The sequence below is a fragment of the Protopterus annectens genome, chromosome 14.part0, assembly GCF_019279795.1.
Source record: "Protopterus annectens isolate FY-2018-M chromosome 14.part0, PAN1.0, whole genome shotgun sequence".
Lineage (NCBI taxonomy): Eukaryota > Metazoa > Chordata > Ceratodontiformes > Protopteridae > Protopterus > Protopterus annectens.
Window position 1 is genome coordinate 382,994,190 of NC_056748.1, and position 26,539 is coordinate 383,020,728.

Consider the following 26,539-nt stretch of genomic DNA (forward strand, 5'->3'; position numbering starts at 1 on the left):
TGCCACCTATATGGTAATTCCCGGGTACATGTTTTTTCCCAAAGGGGCTAACTATACATTTCTTGGCATTGAGCTTGAGCCCATGGCTCTGGCACCAAGCATCTATTTCTGTGAGGCCCTTTTGTAGAGTATCGACATCATTTGGGGATTCAATAATGGCTCCCAGTTTGCAGTCATCTGCGAACTTTGTTAGCCAAAGTTCCTTAGTGTTGGCCTGTACTTCAGAGAAGTAGATGCCAAACAAGAGTGGTCCCAGGACTGAACCCTGAGGTACTCCACTTGTCACTTGTCTGGAGCTGGATTTGGAGTCGGCTACTTTTACAGTATATCTATATACACACACACATATATACACACACACACACACACACACACATATATATATATATATATATATATATAAAATGTATTCACACACGCATATCTGTGAATATATATATATATATATGTGTGTGTGTGTGTATATATGTATATGTACATATATATATGTGTGTGTATACATATTCATAAAATATGCGTATATACATTTATTTGTATAAAAATAATATATACAATATTCTCTGATCCTAAAAGTTGTGTTAGTTTTGCAAGTATAAAGCATGGCCCATTTACATTGGGCTGCATATAGCACTGCTTTTGTGGCATATGCACACTTTGCTTATTGTATTTATCCCTATGTAATCTTAGTAATGTGATGGACAAGCTTTAATATTTTCTCAGGACTTTGGCAAAGGGAAACTTCGTTATACTTAACATGCTGTAAGAGATGATTCTTTTCTGTGAAAAATGACCATCATTTTGTCGTGCCCTAGTAACAAAGTTCCTTCCACTGTAGTCTATAATTGTAGGGGTAGGGATCTTGCTCTCCATTTAATGACTTTAATATGTTTATATATTTTCCTGGGATATGTACCTACCTGGTTTTGCTTCTGTTCTGCTGCCCTTGTTGGTAACACTGTTTGACAATTACTTTTTAACTCTTGCCAGGACTTTCACAAAATAAGGTAGTGCAAGTTATATGCTGCAAATCATGTCAGTAGATCTTTCCAAGAGGTTCCATTGGCAGGTGCCATATTCCATGCTTCATCCTTCCTCTACAGGAATGGTGATCATTACAGCCTCCAAAGGAGTGTTTGAGTGGAGGACTATTGCATTTTTTTCAGACCACAGCAGTGGAAGTAACCAGTAGGAGAGACTCCATAAGAGGTGGATGTTCTTCGTGCATACAGCTGCAGCCATCACACTTGGGTTATCTGCCGTCAGGCGGGTCCTCGGTCGGCCGAATTCCAAAGTCTAGGTCCGGCGTCGGTTGTCGTCGCTTCTTCCCTGACATCAGTGTGGCAGGGTATAAAAAAGGCAGCCAACGCCATTTTCTTCAGTCTTTCTTGCTGCGCGGTGCCCGAAGCAGAAGCAGTTCGCAAGTGCCGGTCGGCCAGCTCCTGAGATTTACAAAAGTATTTCAGCCGAAGTCTTCTTTAAAGCTAAGTACCCCTTTGGGGAAACTTTTCTTGCCTCAGACCGATGTCAGAAAAAGTTAATAATTGCATTTCTTGTGGGAAGCAAATACCGCATAAGGATTTTCACTCTTACTGTATACCTTGCTTAGGGCCAGAACACAACGTCTCAGCCTGCCGTTTTTGTGCTAGGTTTAACAAGCGCACTATTAAGCGCCGGGTGGAGTTCGCCCTACATTATTTTGGCAAAACATTTAATTATATTATGTCGTCAGATATGCCGATGCCAGTTTTAGGCAAAAAACGCAAGGATAAGGACAGACATCCGAGGCCTGCACAGAGTACTGAGACCACGGTAAGGCCGACTACCAGTTCTCCGGTTCTCAGCAAGGCGCCTATGCAGCCCCTGACTACCGATGAAACTTCATTACTGGTGACTTCAGTACCCAAGGTCACAGGTTCCTCGGTCCCCATTCCCACTGCAGATACCGACGCCACTCTTGGCGGAGAAACAGAAAGTTTAGCTAGGCTTGCCATTTCTGAAGGCGTTTTCAGGCCTTCCACCTTATCTATTAAATCGTTCACTAAATCTAAAGCTCCAATGAAAATTAAAAAACAGGGTCCTCAAGCCCCCTCTCAAGGTCCCATGCCCAAAAAGCAGATGCTTAAAATGGCTGAGGATTTGATTTCACTCATCAGGGGCTCTCAACCCCCCTCAGACAAAAGACCCAGGATGGAGGAAGACTACCCTTCCTCAGATCAGGCATCTATTACCTCAGGCCTTTCTGAGGACCTGGATTACACCTGTTCCCCTTTTGAAGACTCTGATGCTGAGGAGTCTATATTCCCTCGGTCGCCCCCCGAGGACTACTCTTTTGGGGAAACCCTACATACATTGAGAGAACACTTCCACTGGGAAGGCCAAGATTACTCAGATTCCAAGAAAAGGCTCAGGGAATTTCTGCTGCTTCCTGAGCATAGGCCCCTGGCTATTCCCCCTGTCTTAGATATTTTGGATGATGTGTACACAGAAGCCAGTCTTAATCCAGACTCTTTACCTCCTGCCCCTGTTAAGCCAGACAGATATTACCGGGTTCCTGATTCTCACCAGTTCCTTTATAAAAGCCCTTCTGCTGACCCAGAAACTGTTTCTCAGGGACCCAAGGGGATTAAGGCCTCTACTGCTAAAAACCCTTTACCTTCAGAGAAAGATTCCAGAGCATTGGAAAGGTGGGGGAAAAAGGTGTATACATCAGCCACTTTAACCATGAGGGTATTAAACTGTCAATTTCATATGTTAAAGTACCAGCAGTTCTTGCTATCTCAGCTGAAAAGCAAAATGACACTAGCAGAACAACCTGATTTGAAAGAGTTGCAGGATTTGTTGCATGGAGCAGAACAAGTGGGGAAACATACCAAACACTACCATCTTCCACTATACTCAAAATCTAGAGCGGGCTTTGCCACAGCAGTCCTGCAGGGCATTCTAGCCCCTCCTAATTCCACTTAGTACCAGCCACCCTTACTTAGCTTTGGGATTCTACCCAAGTGTGATGACTGCAGCTGTATGCACGAAGAACATAGTACAGTTTTGTACCTACCATAAATGTAGATGTTCGAGTGCGCATACAGCTGCAGTCTAGGTTACCCTCCCTCCATCCCCTCTTAGAACAGAGCTTATGACAAACACCTTTAACATAAAACCTATTTGGGGTATTCCTATATGGTGTATTTGCTTGCAACTACTCTTTTGATTTATCTACTTATGTATGTTTGCATAACATCATGTATTGCCTTCCTTTCTGGGGGCACCTGACATCTGGGGCAAGAAAAACTGAAGAAAATGGTGTCGGCTGCCTCTTATACCCCTGCCGCACTGACGTCAGGGAAGAAGCGACGACAACCGATGCCGGACCTAGACTTTGGAATTCGACCGACCGAGGACCCGCCTGATGGCAGATAACCCAAGTGTGATGACTGCAGCTGTATGCACACTCGAACATCTACATTTATGGTAGGTACAAAACTGTACTTTTTCTGGCAGGTGCACATTGGGTGTTACACCACCTGGGGATGATTCCATTCCCTCGAATACTGTTTGAAAATTGTTTTGTGTAAATGTACTGATGTGGTTAGTATCTCAGGTCTTTCCTTTATCTGTCTGTTGTGTGTCACTCTGTTGTCAACAAACAAAACGGCTCAAGATACAGTGAAAATGTTTTAGTCCCTTTAATTTTACATTCAGGTCAGGTATACTTTTATCAACCAGAGGAAAAAATGTGGACAGTAATTAATAAAGAGTTGAAGGATTTTATCTGCGAGGTGAATAGGGCAAAGGTCAAGTGGGATAAGTTGATTCTTCCAGTAGAACAAGGTGGTTTAGGATTACCTGATTTGAAGGGATAATTAGCTTATCAGTTAAGGCTCATATAAATAACACAAGCAGAAAACTGTAATTTAAAGGGGAAATGGATGGTGATGATTTGGGGGAAATTCGGGAAATAAAGAGAGAGTAGGATTTTAGATGCAAAGCCTTAAGGAGAATAATAACCATAGAGAATATATTTATAAAGTAGCAGAAAGTATTCTGAGACCTAAACGAACAGAATGGAGAAAGGAGATTCTGCCAATAGGGATGACTGCATGTAGGTGTACAGAGAATAGGTAGAAGGGGCTTGAATTTACTGGAAAAAACTGGCAAATGAACCAATGTATTGGGAGCAAATAACTAGAGAGGGAAAGGAAATGGAGTGAGAATAGTCCAAGAAGACATTTGGACTGCAGGCTATAGACTGACATCCCTATCATGATTGATATCCAAGTGTAGGTATAGAGAAGGTGATAGGGAAGTGAAAAACTTCCTCAGGTGGAGTTTTTAGTTGAATCTAGAACAGAAGCTGCTGTTAAGAAAGGAAAGGGATAAATTATTCAGGGGAGGTTAGAAAAGATTAGCAAGAGAGACTGGATAAGCAATTTTCAAGGAAACAATGGGAGGTCATGTGTATGGCTCCCAAATATGCAACAAACTCTAGAAGATGTAGGATTTTTGCTTGGAAATGTTTGCAGAGGTATTTTGTATTTCAGCAGACTATAAAGAATTTTTCCTCATTAGAGGGCAAATATTGGAGGTGTGATGGGGAGGTAAGAGGTAACTTGGAATGTATGTTTTTGGAGTGTAATGAGCTGGTAGACTTTAAAAATTCCCTGTAGAGTACTTTGTCAATAATATTGGGTGAGCAAATGGGTGTAACTAAATAATTTTTTTGAGCCGGGATATAGGATCTGAATTGTTTAGGCATAGTAAGGCCTTGTTAAATTTAATTCCAGTGCTGCCAAAAAAGCAATTACTAGAAAATGGAAGTCTAAACCAGCTCTACAAGAAAGAAAGGCAAGTGGGATCTTTAGGAGCAAATTACATGGGAAAAAATGGAAATTGTGGATTTGATTAATTTATGTAATGTTTTATTTGATGATAATTGTGTAAAAGAATACGTAATGTATAATGTTTGTTACTGTGAACATGCTGACATTGTTTTATAAATGTATGTTTGCCTGTCTTGATAATTCAAAAAAGGTGTTAAAAATAGTGGTCTGCATGTAATCTGCAGAGTTCTGAGCATTCTGTGCTGAGAAAAATGCAAAATGTAAAGGTACCTTGGTAAGCAGTTCAATGAAAAATAAAGTTTGTAATTGAATAAGAGAGAGCCTCTGTAGCAGCCTTAATATTTTATTATATTTTAAATAAAACTAAACTCTGCACAGTTTTATTTAAAGATAGCTAGTGCACTGTTTTTCTGGGCTAAAAGTTAATGTTTTCTGAAAAGCATACATGCTGTTTTTCACGTCTGGAAGGGTAACAGAAATGCAAAATGTATAGACAGCGAGTGTTAATGAGAACACAGACTGTATCATGCATTTTAGTATGGGTAACTTTAATTTTAGGTTAGGTAATGCCTTTGGGTGTGCCTGTCGATTTGTTGCATTTGTGTTTATATGAAGTGTTAAACTTCATTTTTTAAGATGTTCATAGTTTTGTACATTTGTTAATGGGAGTTTGGGGGTGGGGCTGAAAATGTATTTGGTTTTCTTTAAAAAAAAGTCTTGGAAAATGTGACATAGGTTCAAACAGAGATGAGAAGAAACAACTATATAAAAGATCAGCCAGCCAAACATTGGTGTAAGCATGTAAAACAAAAGTTGGAAATACATATTTAAAAAAAAAATGTTGCGTAAGAATACGTGGGAACATTAGCTTTTTATCATAATGGCTACTTTGTCCATATTATTAGAACAGAAACTGCTGTTTAAAAAGAAGTAATTAGCTGAGCATATAAAATATTGTATGATAACTATACGAGTCAACCAGAGGAGGTTAGAAAAGATTGGGATGAAAGACTGGAAAAGCAATTTACAAGAGAACAATGGAGGACATGTGTATGGCTCCCAAGTATGCAGCAAAGTCCAGAAGGTTTAGTGTCTTTGGAAGTGTTTGCATAGGTTTTTTTTATATCTCAAGCAGATTTCAAAGCATTTTTCCTCAGGTAAATAGCAAATGTTGGAACTGTGATGAGGAAGAAAGAGGTAACTGGGAGCATGTTTTGAGAATGTAAAGAGACAACACATTTTAAAAATTCCCCACAGACTACTCAGTCAGAAATGTTGGATGAACAAATAGCTGTAAATAAGGAAGTGATTCTTTTGATTGGGGACACAGGGCCTAAATTGCCTAGACATAGTAAGGAGTTAAGTTTAGTTTTGTTGGCTAATGTACACTTGATGATGTCTTCAGAGATAATTTAATAAATGTGTTAAAAAAGGAGGTAAGATTAAACTTGTGTCATCATAAGTTCATTTTTCATAAAATAACTAGAGTAGTTTAAATCCAAACCTTGAAAATCTAAGTGTAATTTTTTTGTTACTCATTGCCACATTTACAAAAAAAATTGGTTAATTTTAGTGGCAGAGGATTTTCTGTATGATTTTTCACTGGATTAAGATGTTTTTAGAGCTACAGTTTAGTAAACATATGTATATTTAATTTGTGAGCATTTAATTACTTTTATTCAGGTGGGCAGAAAGTCTGGAAAAACTGACAGACAGAGCAACATCAGATCCAGAAGCTTACGTAGGTCATCCTGTTAATGCTTTCAAACTTGTGAAGCGACTTAACACAGAATGGGGTGAACTCGAGAATTTGATTCTGAAGGATATGTCTGATGGTGAGTGCATTAAAGTAAAATCTTGGATTAAATGCATCTAGTTAACTAAATAGGTTTAGAAGATCCTGGAAAATGTTTGTGTATGCGAGTGTGTCTGCTTTGATCTTCTATAATTCTTAAAAAAAAAAAAAAAAAAAAAAATGTCTTCTTGCTGGAGTGGATTGGCAGCTGTAACTTCATCACAGAACTGACTTGTTTTGACCTTCTGTAAGCAGTAGGTGCCCTATAAAGGGTATGTGTATATGTCTTTGGGTGCTGCAGATTTCTAAAGAAGTAGGCCTTCTAAACTGAGGCCACAGAAACACTGACCATGTTGTAAACTTTTGCCACAGTCTTTACTACTGACTGCTAATCTGATGCTTATAACATAAATGTAGAGATTTTGATGCTTATAACATAAATGTGGAGATTTCTAGGATGTCTATCAGTTTGTAGCTACGTGTGTGTAGTCTGATGTAAGGAACCACTGCACACAACACCAGAGTATGCCATGGTCAGCCTAATACATGTGGTGCATTTTTTATTGTGTTTTTATTTTTAATTTCCCTTTGTTAAATGTTTTCATTTACGATGGAATTAAATTTTATAAGCTTGTATATTAAGAGAAATTCTTTCTTTTCTTTTGTCCAGGTATTTGAACTGATCCAGCATTGATATTTTCAGTCAAAATAGAACTGCAGAATTAACTAAGACTAGAGGTTACAAGTATGATTCAAATATAGACCGGTGACATAGTAAGGATAAAGTGTATCATCTCCTGAGACAGAGTGAATCTTTCCATAAACAGTGAAGCAGCAGTTAAACCACTGGGTTTCTTCTCTCCTCATTTACTGCTTAGGATGTTGTTTACTTTGTTAGCATCTTAAAATGTTAAGGAATGTGGAGACTGAATGGCAAAAATTTTAGACTTACAACTCCAATATTGCTATTTCTTGGCCTATTCCTTTTACTCCAAGGTATGGCAGTTTTGTAGTTGGTATATATGTTTCGAAGTGTGGGGCAACTAACCTCACTCACATTGGGGGTGCAGAGGTACTTGCCCCCCCCCCCACCAAAGAAAAAATCACCAGCTGCTTTTAGGTCTCACTGAGCATTTTTAAAATAAGTCAAACACACAGATTGTGACTGTTACTCCTTATTGGAAGCAACTTAAAAAGTTTATTTGAGTGGGTTAACCAATTGGAGCAAAACCTACACATTTGCTAGGAACAACCAAACCCAGGGACACAGAATTATTTGCAAACAGAAAAAGTGCTGCAAACTACCATACCTTAAGTAACCTGGCTGATTGATTTTCCTGGGCTAGTTCCATCTGGTTTGGAACTAATGAAACACAAAACAACTATCCCACCCATCTCCCCACCCCCCAACAGAATCCCTGCATTTCCCTGTAGGTAAGGCTATAATAGAGGGTTAGCTACAAGGCACCATATTTAAAATCCTATCCTCCCAACTAAGTGTACACACCAATAAGTATTGCATTTACATATATTGCCTCTAAACTTGCTTTTATAAAGCTGGTTTACCTTGTAACATTTGTTATATTACCTGTATTTTGTGGCTGTTGATGTTTGTTTACCCTGCTTTTGTTTTGCATATGTTAATGCTACAGACCGATGTGGCTGACTGAATCTACCTGACTTGCTGTGTGTTAGAGTTTACAAATGAGGGCGTATTAAAGGATTAGGTGATGTGAGTGTTTGCTAAATCACAATTATTTGCCCATAAAATAAGATTATTTTTTATCGAGAACTAATAGTTTACAATGTTTTACTGGTAGCTGCCTACATCTAGCAACACAGGATTTAGTCAGATAATACCTGGTGTGTGACTGCTGCTTTCATAAGTGCATAAATGTAATTTCCAGCCTCTGTTTTAGCTACTAGCATAGACTTGTTTAATTAATAAATTAGCAGATGTGAATGGGACACCGAGTTAAGGCTGACGACAGAAAGTGTTCTCTGTTCTGTCGTCCACCCCCCTCACTCAGTGCAGCCTTCCATCTCCTTAAAATGATATCTTGCATGCTGCTATTACTACAGTAATATGCCCTAGACTTCCTGGTCTTGTATAGAGGGTGTTTTACTCCATATTATATAACGTGCGGTAACAGCTGAACCCTGCAAGCACTTGCATAACTACTAAAGTTGTTACTATGTTATAAGAAAGTAATTTAAAAGCCAGTATGTTTTTGCTTGTATGAAGGAAGCTTGGCTTTCATTTCTTGAAAGGCTCTCCACTGTGTACGAGTTATTAATGCTGTCATTGTTACCTGTAACCATACAGAAAAGCTAACTGAATGCCAAACATTGTATTTATGTCAAATGTCTGAAACTCAGCATAGTATTTACAAGGTATTAGGCATTGTGTAACTAAATCCTCATATTCTATCTAACTCCAGTGCACTACTTTCAGCCACCTAATATTTCTTACATTGTCTCTTCCCTTACAGATCAGTTTCCACAGTTAGCTTCTCCCACAGGAAGTCCCCTCATTTGCAGCCTGAAGCTGTTTTAGGCAAGCATCAACCTAAACATTTGAGAATAAATGTTTCAAAGTAAATGTACGTACCACCAGAAAGAATCAATTATTTTTACTAATATAGGCAACAAACACTCCACATAGCTAATGTGGATATATCCTTAAACTTTTAATCTGCTGTAAAGGCAGTGCACACTTGCAGGGACAACTGGCTCGAACCCCCCTCTCCCTGCAATGGAGACTCTGTTCCAAGCTATACCACTAGGGGGGCAGCATTACTTCTAAATCAATCACCAGCTGCTTTTAGGTCTCACTGAGCATTTTTAAAATGAATCAAACACACAGGTTGTAACTGTTACTCCTTATTGGAAGCAACTTTAAAAGTTTATTTGAGTGGGTTAACCAGTTGGAGCAAAACCTACATACACATTTGCTAATAACAACCAAACCCAGGGACACAGAAGTTATTTGCAAACAGTAAAAGTGCTGCAAACTACCATACCTGAAGTAACCTGATTGATTTTCCTGGGCTAGTTCCATCTGATTTTGTGCAGCCCGCTCCGTTCACCCTCATATCGCTTGGGCTCGCTTCGCTCCCCTACCCTGCCCCCATTCCCGCCCACCCCTGACTCAGTTTCCTTTATAGTTAGCCACACCTCCTCCACCCACTTCACTAGCCAATCATGTAACACAACACACCCACACCTCTTTAAATCCCCACCCCCTTAATACTCACACTCTTACACCATTCCTATAGTCTTTCATCACCCTCTGAACTAACGGTCTCATCTGTCTCACACTACTTTAATTACTAATATGCCTACTATTCTTAATATACTATTTCTCCTTCTCCTTTCAGCTGCATTAGTCTTTCTGTCAGTTCTCACATGCTATCAAAGCACTACTGTTGTACACACCAAATCACCCACACTCACTTTATGTCCAAACCACAACACATCTACCTTTACTCACATTTCCCCCTCCCTATCTAACTTCACCATTATTGCCACACGTAGATTCAAATACTTCCTTACACCTAAACAGCATGTCGACCACAAAAACAAATATCCACACATGCACCCAATCTCTCCAATAATCAATTTCATATTATCCAACCTGTTACTATCGGGAGACGTTCACCCCAACCCAGGTCCTAACAATTCTCCTCAAAATACTTTCAATACCACTACCACCTCTGTGCTCTCTTCCACCTCTCCATCATCCATTACTAATACTATTCCCTGACTCACTCTCTCATCTATAAATATTCAAAGTATAGTTAAAAAAAACAACACACTTCATGCTTGGATCACTCAACATAACCCGCATATACTTACCTTGTATGAAACCTGGTTAAAACCAAGTATTTCTAATTCTGAAATTCTTCCCCCTAGCTGCAATATCCTCAGGCATGACAGACTTTCAAGAAGAGGCAGGGGAGTCACAATCATGTATTCTGTCTGTCTCCCTATCTCTTTTCTCATGTCTGACTTTCTCCCAGCTGAGATAATTTTAGCTGACTTTAAACTTAGCCACCATAAAAAACTTGCCATTGCATCAGTTTATATCCCTCCTGGAAATAATGTCCCCATTTCAGAACACTTTCTATCCTGGATATTTAAAACTATCCCTTATGAAACCGTCATACTAGGAGATGTCAATATTGACTGGCTGCAGATCAATAAAGAATCACCTTCTACCTCTCTCAACCTGTATGGATTCACACAGCTCATCTCTTCCCCTACCCACCTTCATACATTTTCCTCTACTGGTTCACTTATTGACTAGATACTGGTATCTCACCCCCAGCATTACCATAATCCACTCTACCAGACACATTAGGTGACCACCTACCTTTACTAGTTCACAGAAACTCTGAACACCTGCATAAAGCACAACAATATAAGGTGACCCGTGATCTGTCTAGCTATTCTCCTGACTCACTAAATCACCTCCTCTCTACTGTAAACTGGTCCTTTCTCTCTAATCTCACTATCGATTAAGCAGTCCTACACTTAAACAACACCTTTCTGTCCATCCTCAACACCCTTGCCCCCACTAGGAAAACTTGCATCAAATTCAGATATGCCCAATGGCTAACTAAAACTACCCTTACACTCATGAAGACCAAAGAAAAAGCTTGGAAAACTTGGAAAGGTAAATACCTCTTCCAACCTTATCTCTTACAGGGAACTTAGAAGCAAAGCTAAGAAACAAATCAATCTTGATAAAAAGAACTATTACCAGTCCTCACTTAACAGTCCCAACTGTAATCCTAAAAAATTCTGGAACTCTATCAATAAACGTCTCTCACCTGGTACACCTACCCCACCCACATTGTATTCTGACAAGACTCCTATGGAAATAGCCACCCTCCTTAAGTTATTCATTGAAACCATTGAAAACTTAACTGTAATTAACTTCTCCACCCGCAACTCTTTCAATCCATCTACATCTTCATCCACCTCTGATTCACCTCTCTCACCCTCACTCTCATTCTCACTATCACCTGTTCCCACCTCTTATATCAAGTTACTCTTAACTAAACTAAAACCTGGTTCACCCTCAGCTGATAACCTTCCTCCTTTATTCCTTACACATGCAGCTACATCTCTAGCTTACCCCATATCTATCCTGATTAATAGATCCGTAAAAGAAGGCAAAGTCCCTGAAATTTGCAAACATTTTTTGTAGTACCTCTTCATAAAGGAGGAAACTCCACTGAGCCAACCAATTTCAGACCAATTGCCATACTGTCTCCTGTCTCCAGAATATTGGAAAAGTGTATCCATAAGCAAGTACTTGATCATCTGCTACAAGAAAACCTACTCACACCAACTCAACATGGCTTCTGCCCCACACATAGCACAGCTTCCGCTCTTGTATCCTTTACTAATAACATTGCTCAAGTCAGGGGTAATAGCAAAATAGCATCAGCCATCTTTCTGGACCTGTCAAAAGCATTCAGCACCATATCTCATACCATACTTCACCATAAACTCTCCAACCTAGGCTTCTCAAACTCCACCACCTCCTGGTTCTGTGATTACCTCACTAATAGACACCAGGCTGTTAGATGGAACTCTTCCTTCTTCCCCTTTCTAGCAGTTAGGACAGGGGTCCAACAAGGATCAATATTAGGCCCTCTCCTCTTCAATGTATTTACCAATGACCTTTTCTCATCCTGCCCCTAATCCAGTCTAATTCAGTATGCTGATGACTCGACCATCATCAACTCTGTTGACAACATAGAAAACCTTCAATCCCTTACACAAAACTCACTCCACTCAGTTGAAAACTGGCTACAATCCAACCATCTGCTGCTAAATGTGAGCAAAACTAAGCTACTACTTTTCATACTTAAAAATCTGGAACATGCAAAACAGAACTTTTCCGTAACATCCCTTAATGGAACTAAAATTTCTGTTGACACCCAAACAAAACTCCTTGGAGCAGTAATTGATGATGAACTTAAATTCAACCTTCACATTCATAGCTTAATAAAAAAAAAAACACCAAAAACTAGGTCTGCTTTATCGTCACAAAAACTTTCTTCCCTGTGCATCCAGGCCATCCCTTGCCCAATCCCTGCTTCTGCCATTCCTTCTCTATGCTTCACTTATTATTACCCATCTACAGAGTAACCTAATATCCAAACTAGAAACCACATATAACAAAGTAAGCCAGATTTGCTGCAAATCAACCTTACAAATCCCATCACTGCCTCTTATTAAAGGCTTTACACTGGCCTGAATTTTCCAACTTACTGCCTCAATCCTGACTCCTTATAACCCACAATATACTAAACAATCCTAAATCCTGCCCATCCCTTGCAAATTCTCTGACACGTTATACTCCTCTGCGCCCACTAAGAAGTACTAATCAGTACTTTCTTGAAGTTCATAAGTCAAACAAAACCTTTGGGAAAATACTCTGTTGTCACTCAGTTGCAAAAAATTGGAACACACTCCCTTTAGCCCTTAGACTACTTAAAGACAAAAATGCCTTCAAGAAACAGCTTAAATCTTTTTTTCCTGTCAAATTGGATATGTTCATGCTCTAAACTAATACCCAAGAAACATTCAGGGATAACCTAACTTAACTGTACCATTTCTAGCTCTCTCTCTTACTACTACCTACACATTTTTTTCCGTCATATTCCATACCAGTTAGCTCCTGTTATACTCAGTTTCCATAATCCCTTATTACTGTTCTTTAATTTATTTATTAACTTCCAAAGTTCACACAACTTTATTTGTATATTTGCTACTTCATGCCTAGTACTTTGGTTCAGCAATGTATTGACCTTAGTCTTACCATATTTCTGCTTAGTTTCTTGCCATATGTGAACATTTCCATATATGTATTGTATTTCTATCCGTTCTATATATATTCCTTTATTGCATGTTATGTAATTACTTCAGAAGTATGTAAACTTAAAATGTGATCTGTGTTTATCTTTGTTCTTACTATTTGTTTACTTAAATTTTTTTTGGGAGCTTTTCTCCTCGGGTCTCTTCTGAAAAAGGGCTTCTAAGAACCCAGACAGACTAACCCGGTTAACAAATGTAAAAATAAAATAAAATAAATAAATAAATAATCTATAGCAGAAAAGCCGTCTTTGATATTCACTGTTTTCATGTATCTTCAGTCTTTTATTTCATCGTTTTGAGACTTGGCTTTACAAGTCCCAGCATTTCAACAGGGAGCATATAAAGGACCCCAGATATGGCCACAAATTTAGAAAGAACTGTTTGTATCTTTACGTGTGTGTGTGTCTGTGTCTGTGTGTGTGTCTTTACAGCTTTAAAGCTTAAACTGCCTAGTAAGGGTTTCCAAGATGGAAGAAGGCTTGAACCCACAATCCAACATGAAATGACATCTGAAGTTAAAAACCTGCTAAGTTTGAAATATGGCAGTTTGTTACTGCTCCGAACAAGATTTTGCAAGGCATTCCTTTGAGTAGTGTGGAGAAAGGATGTTTTTGAGATGATTGTTCATTAGAGCCTGAGTTGATTAGAGGCAGATTCCATATTCAAGACCTCCTGGGTAAAGTGGGCATATGGAGAAGTTTTCTGTCTGATTTAGCCTATGCCTGGAGCTTGAGTAATAAGGAGTATTGCTGTTTGCTGATATGCTACTCTGTCTGGAATTTGAGAAACCATTCTTAAAGCAAGCAAGAGTGAAATGTTTATGTACTTAAGACTTGCAGCCAGCTTTGTGAAAAATCACCTTTTGTTGTTTGGGATGCTGCCTTTTGAAACTGATTGTAGAAATTTTGAAAAGATATGACGGATTACAGTTTTGTTATACTTATTCCTCTATTTCATTTCTCTTTGAAATAGAACCATCATTTTTGAAACTGTAATGCTGGCTAAAAGATTTGCTTTATTTCTTGAAGTACTAGAAAAGATTGTGCATGGTGGGGCTGTTAGGTTAACCAATAATTACACACTTCTCCAGCGTGTCACATTGGGCAAAATTTGATTTCTGCTACAGATGTTATGGGAGCATGTCACTTTTGTTTTACTCAGTACTATTTCGGGATGGGTTGAGGAGAGAAAGTACGAAAGCATCCTGGTGCCATTTTCAGTCATGGATTTTTCAGCACTACTGCAAAGAACAGGCTGTAGCTGGCCCATGGACGTAATAGTTCATGTGTACTGTCAGGGTTGCCAGATGTCCTTATTTGAGCTGGATTGTCCTGAGATCAGCAGCCCAATCCCAAGTCCCACACTGCCTTTTAAAATCCCGGCAAAACAGGCTGTGCTTTGTGATTTTTGATTGGCTCGTATACCAGCATACGATCATAAATCGCAAAGCAGAGCTGCTTCTGTTCAATGCGGAATGGCCTCCTGCTCTCCTACTGTTTTTTTTTTTTTTTTGACTTCACTTTGAAAGAGGTTTTTTTTTTTATTTTTTGTCCCTACCTTTTGAAATACAAATCTGGCAACCCTGGTACTGTTAGATGGTGTGGGCTGATGCTGGGATTGGAGGAAGCGAATTAAAGATATGCAGGTCAGTAAAATGTAGCAGTTTGTAGAGTTTAATGTAACACTGTGCACAGATATAAGAAAGAGTGTATAAATGTGGGTGTGCTCATAAGAGAATAGTCATTGGTTTGAAGTTTATAATCTGGACAGCAGTGATTGCTGTTTGTTGTGCACATCGGAAGGCAACAAGGCATTTGTGTTGTCATTTACAGTAGTTTTATGGAAATGAAAAAGGAATTTACTGAGGAGACTAACTTTAACCAGTAGCACACTGTCACTGCTAGCAGTATAAATATTGCTGGGTTTAAATGCCTCCTTTTATTCAGGTTTTCTGATTTCCTATGGTTTGCTCTATGTTTAGGTTTCATTTCCAATCTGACCATCCAGCGTCAGCATTTCCCCACAGACGAGGACCAGACAGGTGCTGCAAAGGCATTAATTCGGCTCCAAGATACTTATAATCTAGATACAGATAAAATCTCCAGGGGGGACCTCCCAGGTAAGTTGCAGCATGAAATGGAGAGGATTTTGAAATGCCAGTTTATCTCTTAATACAGTAGTGCAACTTTAAATTATTCTGTTTTTAAAACTTTTTTGTTTCAGGCATTTTTTCATTCATAAGCCTGCTTTCAGCAATCAAAATGTCCTACTCCATGTTTTTCCTTTGTTTTATGTAATTTGATATGGTCATAAAAAGTTGTTTGTACAGTTGTTGACTCTATGGTCTTAATGGATAAAGCATTGACTGCATCTTAAACAACCTAAAAATAACTAGTGACCCAGATGTACAGTAGCCTGGTATGCAGGGCTAGTGTAAGTATCTAGCAGTGGCATACTATCCTGGGTGATGGATGCAGTTTGGTCCGTTGATTTGCTGACTTCCAGTAGAGAATGTGCATTATAATGTACAGTGCCTGAGTCAGGAGCATGCACATGCTATGCTAAACAGTGCGGATGCACTATAGCAGTCGGTCTGTAAAATATGGAAATAGGTGTGCAGTCTAGATGGCATAATAGGTCCTTGTGTTTGTGAATGCTGAGGGGTATGGTTAGGACAGCATCAGAAAAATACCCTTGTGGATACTTGGTGATGGCCTCTGTACAGTTGGTTTTCTCTCTCTCTCTTGCTGACTCCCCTTAAATAAGGGAAATGAATGTATCTGGTCTGTAGTCAAAACACCAGATGTTGACGGATAAGGGGGCAGAAAAGTAATCCAAAAAAGTAGTTCTCAACTTTAATGAGTTTCTGTGTAGTACCTTGAAGTTTGAGTTCAGGTTTAATTTCCTTGCTCACAGATTCTAATTATTTCTCAGCATCTTTATCCTTATGCACTTCCAAAACAACTTGAGTAGAAGATTTTAATTGCCTGCAAGGTATATACGCAAATGAAACCATTTTACATTTGAATTTTTCCAGTCATTTGTTTGACTAGCTTACTAAGTGTACCAGTTGCTTGTTGCACTGTTTCTGATTGTGAAAACTTCCACTTTTTAATGCCAGTGTAAATGAAATTTCCTTTCCACTCAGGTGCACTGAAAAGGTAATTATATAAGTAAGGAAGTGCTTTAAGAGGGATCAAGAGAGTTTGTTCCCTATGCAAAATTAAGATTTGAATGCTGCTTTGAATTTGTATTTTCAGATTCAAGCAGACCTGAATTTTTAATATTTACAATTCTGTCTTGGACCACAATTAAGTGATCGCACTTGCTTTGTTTAGTCTGCACTTTTCGATTTGTTATTTCTGCTGTGTGAGTTTACCTGGTGGCCTTGGTGTATGGATCATGTTTTTTTAGAGAAGTCCTGTCTCAGAGTGGGTGTTCATTTTATGTATTTTCTAATGGTGTTCATGGTGTGACTATTTCCTCTCTTTCATTACTGAAAATATATGCTGTGAAAAGCAGGAAGTCATCGAATGTTGGGAATGAGAAATTGGACAAAAGAAGGATGGTTGGTAAACCATTGGTGATGCTTAATTTGTATTGTAGGAACCTAGAACTTGTCCATATGTCCGCTTGCTAATGTAACTCTAGTGATTGTATTCTGCTGTCAACTGTTAATATGTTTGCAACCTTTTAATATAAAATTGTTACATAAATTTGTACTTTTGGTATTACATTCACGCTGAAGTATGTTTTGTCTTGGCTTGCATAACATTTACGTTGAGGGGACAATTGTTTGTTTTTTGCAAAGGATTTTAGGTTTCATTATTAATGCTGTGGAGGCCAGAGCAGTGTGTAATTAACACATGCTCCCTGACTGTTCTTGAAGACCAGGGCCTAGATTCCAAAACGACTTGCTCCTGTAAGTCTGCCCCAATTCTGAATGACTTGCTCTCTGTGTGAGTGATTCACTTCTGTGTAAGGCCTTTCTGTAAACAGGCTTATACCAGGGCCATATTGTAGAAGACTTGCTGTCAGTGTAAGTGGTCACTTAAACTGAGAGCAAGTGTTTTGGAATCAGGCCCTCAATGTTTTCACCTGTAAATAATTTAGTTATTTTGTTTCGTTAGGTTTATGTTTTGCAGTTGTACTTACTCCTAGCCTAGCCTAGTTATGTGTTTGCAGGATCAGGTATGGTGGTTGGAGGGGAATTGTTTGTTTTTAATACTAATATTGTTGGCACATACCTCTCAACCTCTAAGAGCAAATCATCTTCACAAAGTCATAGATAATGAGGGGACAAAGACACAAACAGCCTTTCCATCCTTATGAAGGGAATTCCCTCTGCTCCCCTATAAAGTGTGCATGCCACTGTTTTCCCAAGATCAACACCTTCGTTCCCAGGCCTTTTTCTGTTGGTTGAGCCTCACCTGACATAAGCATACACTTTTGTTCCGAAGTACAGAAACCTAAATCCTGATGACAGAATATGTGTCTGAAGAAGTGCACTCAGTGATGTGCATGAAAGCGCTAACACAATAAAGATTTTCTCAGTAGACAGACTCCAAGTATTGCCATTGGTATTGTTCGTTTTTGATCCAGTTTGTTCGTAGTTGTGAGGTATATGTTAACAGTACACTAAATTTGCTATTTGTCTGGAGTCACCTTTCATTGTTTTCTATGGTATAAAAATGTGTATATCTGACATTTTGCGATGTAAAGTCTCCAGTTGTATGGACAGTCAGATAAACATATTCAGAGCTGTCTTTATTGATTTTTTGAAAGGGTGACATAATTAAATATATCTTCTTGAAACCTAATTGACATACAGTTGTTGTCTAAGAGTAAAATGTTCTGGTGTTTATTTTATAATATGAAGGCCAATATATATTTCATTCAAGAAAACCTTATGTGTGCATCTAATAAATGGGTACCCTGTGTTTTGCATCAGAAAACTGGACAAGTAATTGTGGAGTGGCTGTTTTGGTTAAAAAGGGCCTTCCCCTAAATATTGGCCAGGTCAGAAATTACACCCATGGCAGATCTATTATTGAATTATTATTATTATTTCATATTTTTCATTTTTTCCTGGTTTCAACAAAAACAATGTTAATAATAGGTGGAGACTGAAACATGATTCTTGACTCTCCATCAGAGAATGTTTGATCCACTGTACTGTGTCAGAAATAAAGACTGAAAATTATTAATTATGAATGTATATCATTTTTGACCCTTACTATACTTTTTATGCTCTGGGGAAAGATTTTACCTTTTTTGTCATCGTATAGATCCTTTTAAAGAATATATTTTCTTGATGTCATATAGAGTGAAACCAAGATCATTCTCAGATCATTCATTAATACACAGTCATTGTACAGTTAAACCTTGAGTATGGAACTGCCTGAAGACCAAACCCATGTGTGTTACAGAAGGAGGAGGTTGGGGTATTTTTATTTCAGTAATTCTTTGTGTTGTACTATGACACCACAGTTCCATTTCTTTTTAGATAAGAGGGTTTTTAAACAGTAAAGGGTTATATATGAAGAGATACAGGTTAAAGCAGATAACCACCTTGACAGAACATTTCATATTTAGACTCTAGGCTTTAGCTGTGTGTAACATTTAATTCTTACAATGTTGGAATTATAAATACGGTAAGGAGTTTGTAAATAATAGTGCTCCAAATATGAAAGGGAGGTTGGGAAAAGAACAAACTCTTAATTGCTCAGTGTTTTATTCAGCTCTCTAATTAGACAAAGTGAGCTTAACGGTGTGTTGTCTACACATATTGCAGGTATGTATGTGAATGCCCCTTATTGTTTTTTGATAACTTTGGCAGAACTTTTGGAAAAGAACAAAAGTGCAACTTTAACTGTAGAGGTGTAGTATGTACAGGTTCATAGGTGTGTATTTGGCTAATGGCCCTGGAGCCTTTACAAGCCTAGCCCATAGGATTACCCTGGCATCATGGCACCCAACCTTAGTTCCTAGTGCCTCTGTCGAGTAGAGCCACTGGAGTGATCCCCAGGGTGAATTTTCTATTTCCCATCCACTCATCAAGATTTCTCTTGAAGATGGCCAGTGAGGTGCTCTGCTTGACATGTATGCGAAGTCTATTCCATAACATGGGCAGTCCCTGGGTTATGAACCTGTCCCTCCAGCACGTTCTGTTGATTATGATAATGAGGTTGAGGTCTCTGGAGCGTGTTGTGCGGAGGGATTGGGATTTCTTTAGATATAGCATTTCTAACAGAGCTGGGTCAGACATGGCTTTGTAAGTCAAGCAGAGATCGCCTCTAAGTAGGTGATATAAGACAGAGAATAGTTGGAGTTGTTTGAGTCTGTCCATATAGGACAAGTGTTTAAGGCCTAGGATCCACTTTGTCAGGTACGTTTGTGGCCTCTCCAGTTGTTGCAGGTGTCTAGTGAGGTACATGCCAAATGGGGCATTGTACACGATGATTGGCCTAATGATGGAAGAGTAGATGGAGACAATGACCTCTTTCTTCCTGGATGCAAAACCCTTAGTAATGAGATGTGCCACATAGGACTTTCTGACCACAGTGGCAATGTGGTGGGCAAAAGAGAGGTTGCTGTCAACCTGTGTTCCTAGATCTCTTATAATGCCTTCTGTGTTCAGTGGACTACCATTGATGTGGTAATTCAAGAGAACTGGGTTTTTCCCAACGGGGATGACTACACATTTTTTGGCATTGAACTTAAGGCCATGGTTCTGACACCAATCGTTGGTCTCATTGACGCCTTTCTGTTGGATGTCAACATCACTTGGGGAGTTAATGATAGCTCCCAACTTGTAATAGTTTGCGAACTTTGTCAGCCAGAGTCCCTTCATGTTGGCCTGGACTTCAGAGAAGTAGATAAGAAACAGGAGAGGACCCAGGACCAAACCCAGTGGGACTCCACTTGTGACTGGTCAACAGTCTGACTTGGGAGTCAACTACTTTTACACTGTGGGTTCAATCTGTGAGCCAGTTTGTAACCCACCTAGTAATATAAGGGTTGATGCCTAGCTTAGTGAGTTTTTCTATGATTCTTAAGTGGCGAATGGTATCAAAGGCAAGCGTTTTGGGTATGAAGGGTATTGGGTAGGGAGGATTACTAGGAAGTGAAGTCAGTGCATATAATTGAATTGTATATATTGTACAGTAATATAAATAGTGCTGTCTGTAAACCTATCTGTTGGAAGCAAGGGTAAATGTTTTATATATGTGTGTATATATATATATATATATATATATATATATATATATACATGCACACACACACAAAGTTTTTTTTTCACTTGTGGAAATTGCTGAATTGGGTTCCACATGTGGCAACTATCATTCTAGTTTAGAACACGCAGCACTAAAATGTCAGATTATTTTGAATGCTGGTCAAATCTCTGGTTTAAATGAGCATATTAGTGTGAAAAGTGGTCTTGAACTTCAGTCACTGATATGAGGACTGCTCATTTTACTTGTGTTTTTTTTTGTTATAAATCTCATTTCTGTTTGAGAGTATACTATTTTAAACTAATAATAATTATGTTAAGTAACTAACTGAGGCAGCCATATTGGATTTGATCAGTTTCTTATGTGGTGTTTTAGTTACAGCATTTAAAATGTTTTTGTTTGCTCGTTTTTTTTTTCCCTTAGTTTGTTAATTGTGTGCTGTGTAGAAGTTCTCATGAAGTGATTAGAAACAAAAAATGCTAAACTTGTCTTGCCAATAAATTCACCTATATCTGAATTTAATCTTTTTGATGTTTTTTTTTTATGCAGTCCTCTTCAAAGATACAAAATTAAGTGGGAGAATTAAGGCACTTGCTCTCTTTGACCCCTTCACGCTCTTTATTGTGAGAAGATGTTACCTTTTATTCATTTCCAAGATCCCGTTCAAGAGTCATAATTTCTTGGGTCTATATTAAAGACTAAAGAGGTGTTTCAGCGAATGCCTCTTGGTCGACATGTAATGAGCGAATGCACTAAAGCGTGAACGCTTAAAACAGCGGTTTCTTTCCCTGGGAAGGAAACCGTTGGCACAAACACACACACACACACTTTAAAACATAACAGCATGGGGGGCTGTGTCCCCGCACACCCCCCTAACTAAATATACCAACTCCAAGATCGCACTACATTGAGGAAAGGGGCAAACACATGGGGATGGCCAAGCGATTTCTTTCCCAGGGGAAAAAAATCACTGTTTTGAGCATTTGCGCTTTAGTGCATTCGCTCATTACGTGTCGACCAAGAGCTGTTTGCTGAAACACCTCTTCGTTTTTTTAATATAGACCCTATTTCCTTAGCTGTTGAAAACCTTTCTAAAATACAGACTTGACTATGTTCCATAACCAAGATCTTTCTCAGACCATTCATTAATAGAAGTAAAAGTTACACGTAGTAAGTGTAGTACTGACTGCAGATTGACCCAGTTCATGTTGTAGAATGAGGTCTTGTAGAATAAATTCTATAATTCATTCTTTATGTCACACCATGATAGTACAGTTCCATTTCATATTAGATTGGTTGCCTTTACATCTGCAGTAAGAGGTTAGATTTTTTTTTATTAATCAGTAAAGAAGGAGATGCAGATTAAAGCAGATAACCACTTTATTGGAATGTATTTCACATTTAGGCTCCAAGCTTCAATTGAATTATGATCCAGACATATTCGCATATCTAACTCTGCAAGATCTCAAATCTTTACACATTTCAAATTTGTTGTTTGAATTTAAAATCCAAGCTAAATATGCAGAGAGGGCTTTTGTTCCATCTAGAATCCTAAGTATTTCAGTCCAAATAATGTTTCTTTGGTGTCAGTTGATGGTTATTTGTATAAGCAACCTGAACATGTGCTCAGAGTATTCAAGCACTCATATGATGAACAATGTCATTCTGAAGCTTGGTGCAGACTTTCCATTAGAGGAAGACCTAGCAGCTGTTTCACAGTTCAGAAAAGGTATGGCTCAAAGACCCGATGGTTTCAGTGCTACTTTTTATCATTTTTTAACTGGCATATGATGTATGATACCAGTCTTGTTGAAGTTGTGCAACCATAGCTAGTGTCACAGTGTTATCAACAAGTATTTACACATCAAACAGGAAAATACCGCACATTTCAGACCAAGCAGCAGGTAACATTAAGGGGGGAAAAACAATGTAAACTTCCATCCAGCTGCAAAAATGAGTTATGTGGAACCTTGTGTAATCCATTAAAGCTGGCCTCATTTAATAAATGTGTAACTCCTAATATTCAGGTGCTAGCTTTTTGGGCAAACATACAACATTAATGCTTCAGCTGGTATAAAGAATCAGTAACACAGTGTTCTGTATGTCCTTCTTACACATGGCTGTAGTGTTGTGATATTTCTACAAGTATGTCTACCAGTTGAAGACATTTTTAGTTTAAAGAAAACTCTGATCTGCTTTTAGTTAAAAGTTTCCATCTGTGACTTTCGTTGTATTTCTCAGTTAATGTTGATATTTTTGAAATCTATTCCGGGATGCTTGCTGAATATTTTCAGATAGCTGCAGGTCACAGTAATTTTTACATTTCAGTCAGGTTTATGGAACAGAGGCATACTCAGGATAACAGTATGATGTTGTAGTTAATTTTATATCACCGTACATGTTCAAATAATCAATGGGGAGTATTTGAACTGAAGGCTAGTATTGCATTTGGATGAGTCCATGTTGCCATTTTCCTGAGTCCTTAATTTTTTTCCTGGTAATTATCTTTAAGCTTTAAAAAATGTTCTGTCTTTCAGCTCTTACATGCATCACAATCAATGGCAGGACTTTATCACTCATAAGATTTTCTATAGGGAACAGGGAAGGGGTGACCTGTCCCCAATCTCTTCATTGTTTTTCTCAAGACTTTCTTTTACAAACTTTCATAGGATCATTTCGTAAGAGAAACTGCATTTTTTTAAATTCCTACTTCAACATTACTTCATTCACTGACATTCTTTTATAGTGTCAGAACCCAGTAAATTCTATCCCACACTTACTAGAACCAGTAGAGGACTACAGTAAAGCTTCAGACTATAAACCGAATTTTGACAAGTCAGCCATTATCTTCGCAGACTAGATACTCAATTCCCCTTTGGGAACAGGAATTTATATTTATCTTAAAGAACTCAAATGTTTGGATGTTAGTTGTAAATCTGATACACACTGTATTCATTTGAGTAAATCTTAAATTTTGTTCTAGAAAAGTAAAGGCTGACCTACAAAATTATGATATATTTAAATTTAGTGTGCATGTAGGAGCATGTTTCCCCCCAAGATATTTTATTTTTATAAAATCTCTGTTTTGCTTTTCCAAACAAATTATTAAAATGTATAAATTGATTTCTAGTGTTTATAGAGCAAGAAGAATCCCAGATAAGTTTAAATAATCTTTAATCCAGACTTTAAAGTGTGAGTGTAAAAATCCCAAATTTTCTATCTTTTATGCTATTTTAAGACTTGTCAAACTATATCAAGTCATCTCGGTTGTAGTTCTTTTATATATTCTTATTTAGATTCTTGTTGTTAGGTTATTGTAGCAATAACCAAAGACTGGGTGTGATATGTTGAAGATTTACCCGTAGTTGGTGTGGCTTAATCATGAATACTAACAAAAGTAACTGTGGTTAAATCTTCAATATTTCACACCCAGGAGTTGGTTATTGCCTTTATACAATGACATTATTTAAGAAAAAAATTACTTACTTTTCTTAAATAAACAGTGCCATGGTGTTTCCACTTTTTTTCTGGTATCCTGGGGAGTTCTTGATGTACTGTCCATGCCTTGGGACTTGACATTCCCACTCTTACAAGTACATCTGTGTTTTGGAAAGGAAGACCTCTTTTTTTTTTTTTTTTTAATAAAAAAATAGTTTGAAATCCAGACATTTCGGAGGTACAGGAGAGACAGGGCTGAAATGTAAGGATGATCAGATATGTTTATTTAGTTTTGCATAATGTATCTGATTTTCCTTGTATTTTCTCTGTCCTTTCTCTCTCGCACCTTTGTACTGTCTGGTTTTCAAAGTCTTTTGTTTTATTTTTAAACTCAAGAAAACTGGAAAGCTCTGTAGCATATATTAATAGAAGAAAGTCCAGGCGACAGGACTTTTTCTATTGGTATATGCATGATTTACAGAGGGCACACTGGTTGGGCTGACTGATCAGTGTGCATGATTTTGAGTGTAAGTGACCATCATTGGTATCTCACCTGGATTCTTATATTTTGGTTAAACTTAAAGCACCCTCTTTACTTTCAGTTATTAAAATTTTAGTTTAATCTCGAATACTCCAACTCTGAAAAAAATTTTTCAGTCTCTTTTAGATAATTCAGATGTTAGTCTCAAAAATGAATCATTTGGTTCTGTTAAATTTCCAGTGATAAAAGATAAATGCCCATGTCCTATGTTAATTGGAATACTTTAATTCCTATGGTAAAACTGTAGAGTGCATGGCTCCTCAGGTCCAGTGCTCTTCCAGTATGCAACTTGATAAGAATTGCAGTTGCAAAATTTTCCCCAGTTTTGGTTGTTGATGATATATTTAAAATGGATTTTCCTTTATATGTAATTTGATACTAAATTCTCAGTATTATTTTGGCATTCAGTCCTCAAGTTTTACTGAAAGAAAAGAATGTCTTCCCAGATTGGTAAGCAGTTTGGAGTGCCACATATAAAATCCTGCGTTTTTTAAAAAGTTCATACCTCAACAATTCATGCTACTTCATAATGCCTGACTAACTCTCTACAAATTAACTGGGGCAAATCAATTAGCTAAAGTGTAATGTTAGAAGTATTAAAATGAAACAAGGTATTTCAAGATAAACGTGAATATTTGAATCTTCTATTGGCTATCCTTATACCAGATATTCAGGTAGAAGACAATCATCATCATCATCATCTTTCAGCTTTTCCCGTTAGGGGTCACCACAGTGGATCATCTCTTTCCATTTCTTCCTATCCTCTGCATCTTGCTCTGTCACACCAACCGCCTGCATGTCCTCTCTCACCACGTCCATAAACCTTATCTTAGGCCTTCCTCTTTTCCTCTTACCTGGTAGCTCCATCCTTAGCATCTTTTTCCCAATATACCCATCATCCTTCCTCAGCACATGTCCAAACCAACGCAATCTCGTCTCTCTTGCTTTGTCTACAAACTGTTCAACATGAGCTGACCCTCTAATATACTGATTCCTAATCCTATCCATCTTCGTCACACCGAGTGCAAATCTTAACATCTTTAACTCTGCCACATCCAGCTCTGACTCCTGCCTTTTTGTCAGTGCCACTGTCTCCAACCCATATAACATAGCTGGTCTCACTACTGTCTTGTAGACCTTCCCTTTAACTCTTACTGGTACCCGTCTGTCATAAATCACTCCTGACACTGTTCTCCACCCATTCCACCCTGCCTGTACTCTCTTCTTCACCTCTCTTCCACATTCACCATTACTCTGAACTGTTGATCCCAAGTACTTAAACTCGTCCACCTTTACCAACTCTACTCCCTGCATCCTCACCATTCCTCTACCCTCCCTCTAATTTACACACATATATTCTGTCTTAGCCCTGCTGACCTTCATTCCTCTGCTCTCTAGAGCATATCTCCACCTCTCCAGAGTCTCCTCAACCTGATTCCTACTCTCACTACAGATCACAATGTCATCTGCAAAAATCATAGTCCACGGGGCCTCCTGTCTGATCTCATCTGTCAACCTGTCCATCACCACTGCAAATAAGAAAGGACTCAGAGCTGATCCTTGATGTAATCCCACCTCCACCTTAAACGGATCTGTCACTCCCACTGCAGTCCTCACTACTGTCACACTACCCTCGTACATATCCTGTAACACTCTTACATACTTCTCTGCCACTCCCGACTTCCTCATACAGTACCACAACTCTTCTCTAGGCACCCTGTCATATGCTTTCTCTAAGTCTACAAAGACACAATGCAACTCCTTCTGACCTTCTCTGTATTTCTCCAATAACACTCTC

General features: G+C 38.4%; 1 protein-coding gene across 4 annotated transcripts in view; it reads left to right on the top strand.

Annotated features, from left to right (window-relative positions):
* The window catches only part of P4HA1 (prolyl 4-hydroxylase subunit alpha 1), a 635,357-nt gene that overhangs the window by 160,689 nt on the left and 448,129 nt on the right, over nt 1-26,539 (top strand). For all 4 annotated transcript variants that reach the window (XM_044056110.1, XM_044056113.1, XM_044056111.1 and 1 more), the window contains exons 4-5: nt 6,522-6,673; nt 15,509-15,646. In XM_044056110.1, the coding sequence (XP_043912045.1) occupies nt 6,522-6,673; nt 15,509-15,646 (290 nt within the window). The remainder of the gene's footprint in view (nt 1-6,521; nt 6,674-15,508; nt 15,647-26,539) is intronic.